The following is a 13947-nucleotide window of genomic DNA, read 5'->3' on the forward strand; positions in this document are numbered from 1 at the left end:
TGCACGGTTAATATACCATGCATTTTCAAAAAAACATGCGTAAGGGTGTATATAGGTCATCTGCATTTCAAGAAAAGATCTTGTGACATTCATTCCAGTTTAGATCAGTGCTGTTGTGTAACAGTCCTCAGATTGGCCGATTAGCCTCTTTTTCCCAGAACAAAAGCGATACCCAGCTCTTGCCACATTTTTAATACGCTGTGAAGTGTTTAATTCCCATGAAACCGGGCTACACTTAGCAGTTCTAGCGAGTCAGCGCAGCGCTCCACTTTTCTGGTGCCGTCAGTCAGAATCAGGAAACATGCTCGCGCTCTTCCCTCTCTTTATGGTGTTCTGCTTGTGTTTTCTGCTGAACTTGTGGGCGATGGTTAACCTGGCTGTCGCTGTTGTTACAGGACGAACCCACCACTGGGATGGACCCCAAAGCCCGGCGAGCCCTGTGGAACTGCATCCTCAGCATCATTAAAGAGGGACGCTCGGTCGTTCTGACCTCACACAGGTGAGAAAGGAAGAGAAGCGAGGCGACCAAAATCTTAGTTCACCGTATGAGAAATTTTATTTCACGATAACGGTATAAATCACGATATAGTTAGTGTTATTATTTAATTTTTGTTATTAGAACAACGATACAAATAATATGAAGTATAATGTAAAGTTTTTCAGGCACAGTATTTTTATGCAGTAAGAAATACTAATAATCAAATGTATATGCTGCATAGTCTTCACTATATGTATAAAACATTAAATTGATTCTTATTAAAGCTACAAAAGTTATTCAGTCAAGAGCAGTGAGTGATTTTTCTCTTTTGTTGTTTGATTCACATTAATGATACGGACAGCAGCAGGAATATTAGGCTACTGTCGCTTTAAGACCGAACACACAGATCTAATATACTGACATACATGCGGTTTTCACCCAACTGTGTACGTTCACTTAAGACATAACCGACTGTGTTTACGTGAATACTCCACACGATGGGCATTTTGACATAATTGTATGTGCATTTGACCATTCAGGCACAATAAGCCGCGTGCTGTCTTAGGTTGTTTACACAACAACAATGTAATAAACAACGAAACGTTTTAGCTTTGCGTTTTTCGCGTACCGGTGACAACATTGTCAAAACTATCCCTGTTCACATGGATCCATGAAAATGACTAAAAATGCTGTATTCTGCTGCCAGGCCAGTAGATGGCGATGTCACTTTGTAAAGAAACACTACGTGCCGTTAGACTGAACACGGCACCGTTTACACAAATTCGCGTTTTTGTAGTTTACACGGACACGATAATGCTATAGTTTTCAAAAACGTAACTAATTAACACGCTGTTAATTCGCGGCTTATCGCGCTTAACTCTTTTTAACATCATGTATGTACCGCTCTTTATTTTCTCTTTCATGAGAAAATAACGTACATAGAGAAAATAACATTTCTTTATCAATAACGTAGCAGTGCGGATATATTTACACCACTGTATAAAAATTTAGCAAAATCTCTAACAATAGACACTTTATATCCTCGCCACGATATCGTTATACCACCCAGCCCTAAAAAGCATAATGCTGTACATCCTTGGCTTCTTTGCGTGACTTTGCTGTTTCTCCTGCAGCATGGAGGAGTGTGAAGCTCTCTGCACTCGGATGGCCATCATGGTGAACGGCAGGTTTCGCTGTCTGGGCAGTGTGCAGCACTTAAAGAACAGGTTAGAAGTTTTTCTGATTCATCCCAGAGAATGTATAGTTTTGAATGTGTTTACTGAGCCCTTTGCTCCTGCTCCAGGTTTGGTGACGGGTACACCATCATCCTGCGGGTGGCGGGAGCCGATCCGCGTCTGGAGCCGGTGATGGAGTTCATCGAGCGGGAGCTGCCGGGCAGCACCCTGAAGGAGAAGCACAGGAACATGCTGCAGTACCAGCTGCCCTCCTCGCTCACCTCCCTCGCACGCATCTTCAACATCCTCTCCAAGAACAAAGAGCAGCTCCACATCGAGGACTACTCCGTCACACAGACCACTTTAGACCAAGTAAGAACGCTTCAAGATTGTTTTATAGGGGTGTGACGATACCCTCATGTCACGATGATCGATAGATATCACGATACTGAACTCACGATTCGATATTACTGCGATACTCCAAGTCATATGGTAAAAGGTTAACAAAAAATGTTCTGTTGATTAAAATGCTAAATTTGGTTTTACATTGTGGGTGTAAATGAATATCTTGGACTTGGTGCTGGAAACCCAATGCACAGGACAATAGAGACACCAGAGTAAAAATATTCATGATTCTGAAGCTGAAAATACAGAATTATTTTAGACGAATATGCTTGAACTCGGTCACTGACTAGATATATTTAAAATAATGTAGGCCACTTTATACTGGTAACATCAGACATCTGGCATTATCAGGACACACAAATATTCCCCCATTGCATTATTATACATTATATTCAACATTATATATAGTAGTTTAATGAAGTATTGACACCAAAACTCTGTAAACTGTATTTTTTTCTCACACAGTAGTTTTCATTTTGGGTGTACTATACACAATACAGATCGTCACAATCCATGATACATATCGTTGCATTTTTGTATTGTGACACGATATATTGTTACACCCCTATTGTTTTATGGGATATTCAATGCCATATCGATTTAAAAGTGCACTTTTTTGAGCATTTTGCATTACATGAATTGTTGAAATTCACAGAAAATATTGCACAATTATTTGTTGACTATACTACCATGAAAAAAATGTATTTAAAAGAAATGAAAATTCTGTCATCATTCATTTCTCGCCCTCATGTCGTTCCAAACCCGTAAGACTTTCGTTCATCTTCTGAAGCCTTACGGGTTTGGAACGACATGAGGGCGAGTAAATGATGACAGAACTTTCATTTTTGGGCGAACTATCCCTTTAATACTTTTAGTCAGCAAGGATGCATTCAATTGATCAGAAGTGACAGTAAAGACATTTATAATGTTAGAAAGATCAGAAAATGATGTTCAGAACTTTATGTTCATCATAGAATCCTGAAAAATCACAGTTTCCCCAAAAATATGAAGCATCATGACTGTTTTAAAAAAAAAATGGATCCTCAAATCCTCATATTAGAGTGATTTCTGAAGGATCATGTGACACTGAAGACTGGAGTAATGATGCTGAAAATGCAGCTTTGATCACAGGAATAAATTACATTTTACAATATATTCAAATAGAAAACAGTTATTTTAAATGGTAATAATATAAAAAAAATTTACTGTATCTTTGATCAAAATCAGTGCAGCCTTGGTGAGCAGAAGAGACTTCTTTCAAGAACATTTCAAAAAAATCTTTCCAACCCCAAACTTTAAAATGGTTGTGTAAAAAAAACGGAAGTTCGCAAAAGAACAAACCGCCTCAAAATAATAATAACAAATATTCCGCAATAATTTATTATATATTTTTGTGCTCATTTCAGGTATTTGTGAATTTTGCCAAGGACCAAACGGACGAGGACCACTTAAAAGACATTTCCATGAACAAACACGATGCCGTTGTGGACATTTCTCAACTGAACGCCTTCCTCGTAGACCAGAAGACCAAGGAGTCAGTGGTGTGATCCACAAAACACACCTCTGCGGGACTAGTGTGTCATTTGTTTTTGTACTACTTTTTAGTTTTTTTGTCCTATTTCAGCTGTGTGTGTGTGTGCTCACAAGCGGGCACTGGACCTGAAACACACTACTGAAGCAAATCAATGCAAATCAATGCAAAAAAGAAGAAGAAGAAGAAATTGGAGTGAAAGGCCGATGACGGCGAGGCTGAGCCTGGTGCTTGTTGCTCCGTCACGGTGAACGCGAGGAAAAAAAACTTGAAGCTGTTCGTGAATGTTTGATTGACGAGAAGTCTGCGGGGTTTCTATCGAAAAATCTCAATCGGACACTGCCAACGAGATGTCTAATTCAGGGCCGACTTCATCTCCTCATTTAGTACAGGCTTCAAAACTTTGCATTTCAGCAACTCTTGGTCCTCGTACTTTATTTTTTAGATATGCATTTTAAAGCTATACTCAAATGATATTTTGATGCAATGATGTGCAATGTTTCACTATTGTTGTCAAGTGTTTGCAAGTGTGGGGTCTTGAAACAACACTCCGCTAATGGACTAGAAAGGACACCAGAAGCGTCGAGCACACTTTTTTTTTGCCGATGACTTTGGAAGTTTCCCGCATGCTTTACATGGATGCCGTGTTTAGGACGCCATTGTAAGCTCAAGCATGTTCTAGCTTTCGTTATCCTGAAGTGTTTCTGTGTGGGTATCAAACGGACGGTCGCTGATCTCCAGGAGGGTTTCGGCTGGACTTCACTGGGAGGTTCGAAACTGAGGCGAGTTCATATCGTGAAACTGTACAGAATCAAATCATGTCTGTGCCAAAACTGGTGAAGTGGTTTTAAACTCTTTCCGATGAACGTATTATCAAGCAACCCAGTTGTCGGTGTTGGATATTATGCTAGTGGCCCTCAACAGGGCGACTAAATGTTACATTTTCTGTTGTTGTTGTTGTTGTTGTTGTCTACACCGTATGATTTGAAACAAGTTTCATTGTACAATAGAGCCTTAAAAAAAAAGAAAACAATGGCTACATCTTTTCCTAGAAATGACATTCATTGGCCATAGTTAATAACTCAGGATGTGCCTCTTTATTCTGTGTTAATCCTTAGTTTAACTTTAGTTAGTTTGCCACGTTCACGATCTCGACCAATGCTCTCTTGTTGTTCGCCTACAGCGTGAAGTGACCAAAAGCAATGAGGTGCTACCGTTTGAGTCTAATATCCAAATCCATGCGGTGCTCTTTAGACAAACACCCTCAGAAATTAAGCAACAACCCCTGCTGCACATTGGATGACGTGGAGGAAGAAGAAAAAAAAAAAAGAAAGAGTTTCGTCTTTGGTCCAAAACTGAAGCACTTTATAACAGTCGATGTTAATCTGGTCGTGATATTCATAATTCACAAACAGGATGTTTTGTGTTTAACAACAGATTAATAGACGATTTCAGATGTCCCACCATGGCCATTATTTTCTGTGTTACAATGTATGTGTTTACATTTTAAATATTAAAAAGCTATTTCAGTCACTTATGTGTCCCTTTTTTACTGTTCTGGAATAAATTAATAAATAATAGTAAAGGAAATTAAGTCAGAACAGTTTGTTTGCTAGCTTGCCTTAAAGTTTGCCTGTACTTGTATATGTACTAATTATACTTGTTCATTTTTTTTTTTTTTTTTGTCCAGAAAGCTGATATCATTTCATTTGTATTATTTATTTATGTTTAAAGCAATTATTCGACAATAATTTTAATATAAATTAAATTATATAACACATTCTTTGTGGAAAAAAATAATATAATATGATATTTCATGACTCTTGCCACTAGATGTCCTTCTAGCTCTATATATGGAGCAAGTGGACTGTTCATCTCGGTCCTAAAGTCAGTTTTTCACCCAGTATGCATTCAGGTATGTATTTAGACATTATACAATAATTTTAATCATTGTAACGTTTTATATATATATATTTATATATACTGAAGAGTCAGATATTGTAATAAAGTAGAAACCTTTAAGATTATTTATTCAGAATAAAAAAGTCCTGTTGCAGTTTTTAAAAATGCTGTTATAATTTCACCATTTATTTAAAAAAAAAAACAACAAAAAAAAAACATTTCCCCTGTTACATGAGTTATCACTTTAATGGGAAGTGTGTGTGTGTGTGTGTGTGTGTGTGTGTGTGTCTGTCTGTCTGTATTCCATGTTCAAGTGTGACAAAAGTCCCAAGGTCTTGGACCACTCCAATGAACACTGAATTTAAAAAATAAAAGAAAAAGAAAAGAAAATGAATAATCGGGCCAAAATGACCCGAGGAGAGGATGGAGGTAATACTATTTTAACAACTGAGAAAAATAATAGCAGGGTTGAGAAACATTATTGTTATTAATAGTTTATCAAATACAAATAGATTGATTGATGGTTAACTGATTGACGAAGAAAAAAAAATCATATTTATTTCAGTCTTTTTTTCAGTCAGACTTATTTCATTCATCCACATTCCCTCTTTCAAAAATCCCGCCCTTTAAAGTCACGTCAGCCAATCAAATGTTAGTAACGCCAAATACACTGTGATTGACAGGTAAAGACTGAAATCAGCGTGGGATGTAGACTAGTGCGTGCGCGTGCGTGTGCGTGCGTGTGTAGTAGGCCAATTCACGATGTTTGATCTAACGGGGATGTAGCTCAGTGGTAGAGCGCATGCTTTGCATGTATGAGGCCCCGGGTTCAATCCCCGGCATCTCCACTTTAGCGTATCTGTTTGACGTTTGGTTTGTCTTGTACAATTGTTTGGATTCTAACTCCCACCATGAAGGAAAAACAAGATTTACAGCTTCATTTATTGCAAATATCACCACAGTCTTCTGATGTGACGCAATCTCTGCGCCTAAAAAGCACGTACTGGACTTCAACAATGAGACCATAAAATGGTCGCGGACACTAAAAACTTTTCGCACTACTTCGTTCTCTCCGCTAGATGGTGCTAAAGTAACAGTAAACGAGCTAGATGTTCGATTCAATGTAGTGAATCGATTCTTTTGGGCGGTTCGTTTTAATGAATCTCTTGACTCAAAATTGTTCCAGGTAGTACTCAAAAAAGTATTCTTTCTCCGCACCATTTTAATTTTTCATATTTTTATGTTGTCGGATAGCTTATTATAGATCACGTCAAGTTGTTACTGTTTCCAATATTATTTGCAATGCATTGCGTAATGTAAATTATATAAGTAAATTATATAAAATCACATTATTAGGCCTTTATAATTACTCCCAATGTCGTTAACAACATACTGTCAAATATTGTATTTGTATATATGTAAAAAAAAAAAAAAAAAAAAAAAACATATCAAACGATCACTTACTGGTCTATACTGAATAGAAAATATATGTTGGGTAAGTTACTCTAAAAAAGTAATTAATTAGGCTACTAGCTTGTAGCTACTAATTATCTTCAACGGTGTAAGATTACTGTACTATACTGTCTCTAAAAAGTATTGGATTACTTGTTACTATTACTTTCTAAATCCCATGTCAACCTCGAACATTTGAACAATAGGATAGACATACTAGTCTACTCGTACTCAATACAATTACATCAGTGATTAACGGTGATTAAATTACAGAAAAATTAAGAGTAATCCCTTACTTTACTTTTTCAACTGGAAAAGTAATTAAATTACAGTTATTAATTAGCCTACTAATGCATTACGCTCGGGTCTCGCTACCGAGTGATTCTTTGTGAATCATCAACCGAATCATTTCAAAAGAATCTGTTCAAAAGAACGATTCGTTTCGCGAATCAAACATCGCTAGACCAATGACATAACTTGCATTTTCAAACGTAAAACAAGCGTGCCTGTCTTAATATTGATCTAGATTCGATCAAGGACAGCCAGACTCCAGTGTGAAATATCTGATCTTAGTTCAATGTTTTCCAGTGTGACAGAAGAAAAGGAGAAGGAGGAAGAGGACAGGACAGCTCCGCCTTCACCTTCATTGTCACGGAATTCACAAGGGAGAATTAGGCTACAGGACGTCAGAGATCCTGAAAAACACACATCCTAATCCATTTACTATCAGCGACTTGAGTGTGTTTTATATTGATGCCGCATGCGTGATTGCTCTATTGGACGTGTTTTTGTTTCCAAGGGCATTCATTTATTTATATGTATTTATTACCAATGTGCAACTTTTACACCCCGTTCTCCTGAAACTAGCGCTGCAGGACACGCTGCTCTCGCGCTGGCGACTCCCTGATTTACACGGTTTCACGTGTGTTTCTGTTTGTGGTTCTCATCGACTCAGGAATTATGGGATGCTGCGGTAGCACACAGGTAAGAGATCATCGTGTAAATGCATGCAGATTCACATCTGGGAACTTTTGGGAGTTTGACGACAGAACGCATAGCAAGAAGTTATGAGTGTAAACATTACGATCACTTCTATGCAAATATCTTGGTAATGGAGTTTACAAATTGAAGGGTTAACATTGAAGGTCTGTGCACTTTATAAAGACAATTAGCACCGAATCGCCTTCATCGCATCGCAATTGATAAATCAAAGGTCAGAGCAATTGTTTGTCAACAGTGTAAAGCTCATTTCCGGGTTTGACTGCGAGAACAGGCAATCTGTTCATACATGTCCCATTCATTCACTACTATGCCTTCATCTTGTTTTATCCATGCTATATTTGCCAAAAAATCTACGTCTTGGAGAAAAATGTATTTTATAGTTTAACTTTATTTTTTCTCCCCCCAAGATGAATATTTTTGGATATTTTGGAACCTTCTTCTGGTCACCAGTGTTGTTATTGTTAAATAAAACGTATTATTTTTATTATATGCTGTTTTGTAGTTTACTTAAATAGTCTTTTTGTGTGACAAAGGAACCATCTGCATGTGTAAACTCTACAGTAATTCTAAAATATGACCTAAACCCTCCCCAACTTCCCCTTTACAGAAGACACGCGACTGGAAACCCTTAGAGCAGAGGAAGTGCACAGATGTCCCATGGCTGCTCCTCTTCATCCTCTTCAATATCGGCATGGTAAGAGAACAGACATGATCGATAGGTGTTGTGAAATGAATAAAAAGAAATATAATTCACATAATTTAAAATAAATTAATTAATAATGCTCACAATTACAAATAAAAGAAAATAGTTAAGCATGAAATTATTATTAATGTTATTATTAAAAGTATCAATTGTTGTTGTTGTTGTTATTTTGATAATATAGATAATAGCAGTGTTGGGGAAAGTCTCTTGTAAAAGGGCGTTACCCCCTAAAAAAAATAACTAATGGCATTACTTAGTTGCTTATTATGGAAAGTAATCCACTACAGTTCTTTTGCAGAAAGTAATCCATTACAATACTTTTGTGGAAAGTAATCCATTACATGGAAAGTAATCCATTACGTTACTTTTTATAGAAAGTAATCCATTACGATACTTTTGCGGAAAGTAATCCATTACATGGAAAGTAATCCATTACGTTACTTTTTATGGAAAGTAATCCATTACGTTACTTTTTATAGATAATAATCCATTACGATACTTTTTATGGAAAGTAATCTATTACAATACTTTTGCAGAAAATAATCTATTACAATACATTTTATGGAAACTTTTGCATTACATCACATCTGTACGCTAGAGGGCGCAGCTCAAGCAAACCTTTCAGCTCTAAGACATTGTTTAATAAAGTGAGATTAAATACATAAAGTATATTTGTGTAATTTAAGATATTTAATAATGCAGGTTTGCATAATATTCTGAGTTTGCTTTTCACTGTTTTTATTCATTTTGTGGAATACTGAATCTGTGTTTGCGCAAGTGGGATGAGCAAATACATGTTCACATTTGACCACACCTGAAAATCAGTTCCGGCGGGGCAAATATTGCCCCCTAATAAAATATTTAATTTTCATTTGCTACTACCAGTAGGTTGCGTCCCATCATCATCATCATCATCATCATCTTGTGTTTCTATGGCAGCTCTGCATCTGTGGCTTCGCGATAGCATCAGGGGCCGCCTCAAGGCTCATATCAGGGTACGACAGCTACGGGAACACCTGCGGTCAGAAGAATGCCAAAATCCCCGACATCGAGCTCAGCGGCCTGGACCACACCTCCAGAAAGTGTGTGAAACCAAGCATTGAGTGAAGCTGAAACAGCAGATCACCTGATTCCATGTGCAAACAATCACTGAATGACCATTTCTTTCCATGGTGTTGTCACAGGTATGTGTTTTTCCTGGACCCCTGCAACATCGATTATCTAAGAAGAAAGATTAAATCTGTGGCTTTGTGCGTCTCAAAGTGTCCAAAGACTGAGCTGAAGTCTTACAAGGATCTCACGAAGTTCTCAAGCGCTAATGGTGAGCTCAGTGCTGTCGAACGTCGTTGAATATCATGAAATCTAAATGTAATTTTTTAACTAATGTTTTGTTTTTCCATATGATTGTCTCTAGGATCTGATTTATGCACCTATGACTTAAAACCAGACACATACTCCTCTCACCCTGATAGAGCTACAAAATGTCCAACACTTCCTGTCCATCCAAGGTAGAAACTTAGTATAGTTTATAAACCCCAGAAGTTTTGTTCCTTTTAGTCCATGTGTGTTAGATTTGAGCTCATTTTTATGCTAGTCTGCTCCAAAAAAAAAGGCTAAATTATGTTTTAGTAGATATACACTACCATTCAAAAGATTTGTAAATGTTTTTGTAAAGTCTCTTCTGCTCACCAAATCTGCATTTATTTGATCAAAAACACAGTAAAAACAGCAATATTGTGAAATATTATTATAATTTAAAAGAACTTTCTATTTGAATATGTGAAAATATAATTTATTCCTGTGATCAAAGCTGAATTTTCAGCATCATTACTCCAGTCTTCAGTGTCACATGATCCTTCAGAAATCATGCTAATATGATGATTTGATGCTCAAGAAACATTTCTGATTATTATCAATGTTGATTCTTTGAACATAAACAGAACATAAAGTTCAAAAGAACAGCATTTATTTGAAATGGAAATCTTTTGTAACATTATAAATGTCTTTACTGTCACTTTTGATCAATTTAATGCATCATTGCTGAATAAAATAATGTATTTATTTTTAAAAATCTGACTGAACCCAAGTTTGAAAAGTAGTGTCAGATTTTTTTTTTTTTTTAAATATAATTTTTTCCTGTATTTTACTAAAAAGCCACTGACTAAAGATAGCAAGTTGCAAATTATGATTCATGGCTAAAATAAAAACTATTGGGAATTTAAAACAATAATAGACCCATCAATATTTACACCCATACATATTATGTCAACACAGCAAAGAAAACTTCTCTGTATTTTTTACTGCTTGTATGTACAGAAAACATCAGGTTGATATTTGAAGGAACCTAATTGTTTGTCATTTCTTGGTGCAGTGCATCTTTACCAGTGTTTCACCGCTGTATGCCCGTCGACATTTCCTGCTACGCCAGGTTTGCGGAGGCGTTCATCACTTTCGTCAGCGACAACAGCGTGGTGCACCGGGTCATCGCCGGGGTGATGACCTCCAAAGACATCATCATGGGCCTGTGTCTGCTAGCTCTCGGTGAGCGCATTACATGGGACTGTAACAAAGCCGACTCTCAAACCACTCCTGAAACTAACTTGAATACAAATTTTATGTTTGAATACTTCAAATAACGTATTTTCATAAATATAAAACCTGGTTTGCATCAGTCAGTGTTATGTTAGTATCATTGCGATCAGTGTTTGGGGGTAACGCGTTACAAGTAACGGGAGTTACATAATCAGATTACTTTTTTTCAAGTAACTTGAAAAAGTTACAAAAACCTTTTTTTGTTACAAACAAACAAACAAACAAACAAGTAATCCCAGCCCAGTTGAGGAAAAGTAACGCTAATGTTATGTTATGGATTACTTTACATAAAAAGTAACTAAGTAATGCAATTAGTTACTTTTTTAGGGAATAAGGCAATATTGTAACGCATTACTTTTAAAAGTAATTTTCCCTAACACTGGATGAGATACTATTATAGTTTTTATTGATATTTTGAATTAGTTATTTTAATTTTAGTAATTTTGTTGTATTTTTGCCTTTTTAATTTTAATATTTTTTTAATTAAATGTCTGTATAGTTTTTATACATTTTTATTTCAGTTTTAGTTTTTTTAGTATGTTAAAGTTAAACTAAATAAAAAGGAGAAATGCTTCCTTGGCAACCAGCTGAAATAAAAATACGTACTTTTTTATATTTAATTTCAAGCAATTACATTCTTTTATGGTTTTAGTGATAACACTTTGCAATGACTTTTGTTTACATTAGTTAATTCGTTAGTTAACATGAACTAACAATGAAAAATGCTTCTAAATATTTATTAATTAAATTTAATCTGAGGACCTGGGTTAACATGAACTAACAATGAACAGTTGAACTAACATTAACAAATATTAATAAATACAGTTACTCATTGTTAGTTAATTCATTAATGTTAACTAGTAAGACCTTATTGTAAAATTTTACCATTTTAATTTAAAGCTAACTAAAATACCTAAAATGAAGCGTCAGTGGTCAAAAGTGTGAGAATTAAAGCACCTTTATGTCTTTGCTTTCCTCTGCAGTTCTGTCTCTGATTATGATGATTGTGATCCGCTACATCTCCATGCTTCTGGTCTGGATTCTTACAGCTGTTGTGGTGGTCGGCTCAGTTGGTGAGGTCTTAGTTTCACATTGAAATAAATGAAGCGTCCAGCACTGACTGTCACTAGCTGAAAGTCACAAAGAGCCCATGATCTGAGAGACAGCGCTGTGTTTGTGGCAGGTGGAACTGGGATCCTGTGGTGGCTGTACGTGGATCAAGGGAAAGCAGGGAACGACACTCTCCTGGCTCATGAACTGGAGGTGGCCAAAGACAACCAGAAAGCCCTGCTCGTCTACGCCATCGCCGCCACTGTGTTCACGGTATGAACCGGGGCTACGTCTGGAATCGCTACTGTATGGACTGTCAAATATTTACCATGCATGTTATAACTGTACGCCTCAGGTGATTCTGCTCCTGCTGATGTTCTTCATGAGGAAGCGTGTGGCGCTCACCATCGCTCTGTTTCATGTGGCCGGTAAAGTCTTCACCCATCTGCCCCTGCTGGCCCTGCAGCCTTTCTGGACCTTCCTCACGCTCATGCTCTTCTGGGTTTACTGGATCACCGTGCTCCTCTTCCTGGGAACCGCAGGTTCGTCAACACAAACAAGCCAAGGGCTGGGGTGGGCGGCTTTTCAGGGAGTCGATCGCAGGAGCTTCAGTGTATGTATATTTTTAGATATATTCGACTCGATAGTTAAGTTTCTGTTCCAGTGAGGAACATTCAAAATGTTTAAAGACAGAACTAAAATGTGAAAAAAAAGAAAATAAATAATTATATATATATATAAAATTCATAAAAAAAGAAAAATTATTTGGTGTATTTGTTTGCAGCACAATTCAAAAAAGAAAAATGCTTACACCTAACTCTAACACACATATATATATATATATAATTTTTTTTATATATATTTGTATATATATGATTTAATCTATTTATTTGTATTGTTACTTTAGTGCATGAAAATATATTTGCTGATGCAAAAAAAATCTGATTCAGAAATTCACTGATTCAGTGAAATGAATCCAACTCGTAAGGAAGCTTGTTTCTGTTACGTAAAAAAAAAAAAAAAAACACAATTCTGACTTTATTTCTCGCAATTGCAAGTTTATATCTCACAATAATGACTTCTTTTCCCAGAATTGTGAGATATAAAGTTATAAAGTCAAATTCGGAGGGAAAAAAGGCTAACTTTTTTTCTCAATTGTGAGTTTATATCTCGCAATTCTGACTATAACCCACAATTGCGTGTTATAAAGTCTGAACGGTGAAACTTTCAAATTCAAATATAAATTGTGACTTTATATCATGAAATTCGGAGAAAAAAATTCAGAATTGGGAGATAAAAAGTCACAATTAACTTTTTTTATTTTTTATTTCATGGCGGACACTAGCTTCCATACTAATGCCATTTTTCTGAAGTTTAAATCTGAAATGCTATTAAAACATCTGTCTCATTCTCATGCACGGCCACTAGAAAACTTGATCACTTCATATGATGATTTCTTTATTTGCAATGTGATTTATTTTTATTTCATAAGAAAAATCCTCATAAATGTGTCATAAATATTCAATATTGCCTACTCCTAATCCACTGATTTTAGTGTTATTATAAATCAAAGTTTGACTAGGAACAGCATTTCAGATTTCTGTCCAACAGTATCCTGCAGTTGCATGTTTTTCCCACCACAGGAAGTCCAGTGAAG

At 36.3% G+C, this 13947-nt stretch overlaps 2 protein-coding genes and 1 long non-coding RNA gene across 5 annotated transcripts in view; 2 read left to right on the plus strand and 1 right to left on the minus strand.

Moving 5' to 3' along the window:
* Positions 1-5122, plus strand: part of abca1a (ATP-binding cassette, sub-family A (ABC1), member 1A) — a 43526-nt gene extending 38404 nt beyond the window's left edge. For all 3 annotated transcript variants that reach the window (XM_084402012.1, XM_084402013.1, XM_084402014.1), the window contains exons 47-50: positions 396-499; positions 1612-1704; positions 1782-2025; positions 3465-5122. In XM_084402012.1, coding sequence (XP_084258138.1) covers positions 396-499; positions 1612-1704; positions 1782-2025; positions 3465-3605 — 582 coding nt within the window. In that variant the 3' untranslated portion in view covers positions 3606-5122. The remainder of the gene's footprint in view (positions 1-395; positions 500-1611; positions 1705-1781; positions 2026-3464) is intronic.
* Positions 1184-4906, minus strand: LOC311286019. Its single transcript, XR_014626465.1, has 3 exons — positions 3353-4906; positions 2712-2842; positions 1184-2226 (listed from the first exon to the last, which is right to left on the minus strand). It is a non-coding gene; the product is annotated as an uncharacterized lncRNA (long non-coding RNA).
* A 2239-nt stretch (positions 5123-7361) lies between the features above and the next one.
* Positions 7362-13947, plus strand: part of slc44a1a (solute carrier family 44 member 1a) — a 12592-nt gene continuing 6006 nt past the window's right edge. Inside the window, exons 1-10 of the mRNA XM_084400253.1 lie at positions 7362-7927; positions 8553-8639; positions 9588-9730; positions 9833-9969; positions 10063-10156; positions 11020-11189; positions 12224-12313; positions 12424-12563; positions 12646-12832; positions 13934-13947. The exon at positions 13934-13947 is cut by the window's right edge and continues 155 nt beyond it. Coding sequence (XP_084256379.1) covers positions 7904-7927; positions 8553-8639; positions 9588-9730; positions 9833-9969; positions 10063-10156; positions 11020-11189; positions 12224-12313; positions 12424-12563; positions 12646-12832; positions 13934-13947 — 1086 coding nt within the window. The 5' untranslated portion in view covers positions 7362-7903. The remainder of the gene's footprint in view (positions 7928-8552; positions 8640-9587; positions 9731-9832; positions 9970-10062; positions 10157-11019; positions 11190-12223; positions 12314-12423; positions 12564-12645; positions 12833-13933) is intronic.

The sequence above is a fragment of the Rutilus rutilus genome, assembly GCF_951802725.1.
Source record: "Rutilus rutilus genome assembly, chromosome: 2".
NCBI classification, from domain to species: Eukaryota; Metazoa; Chordata; class Actinopteri; order Cypriniformes; family Leuciscidae; genus Rutilus; species Rutilus rutilus.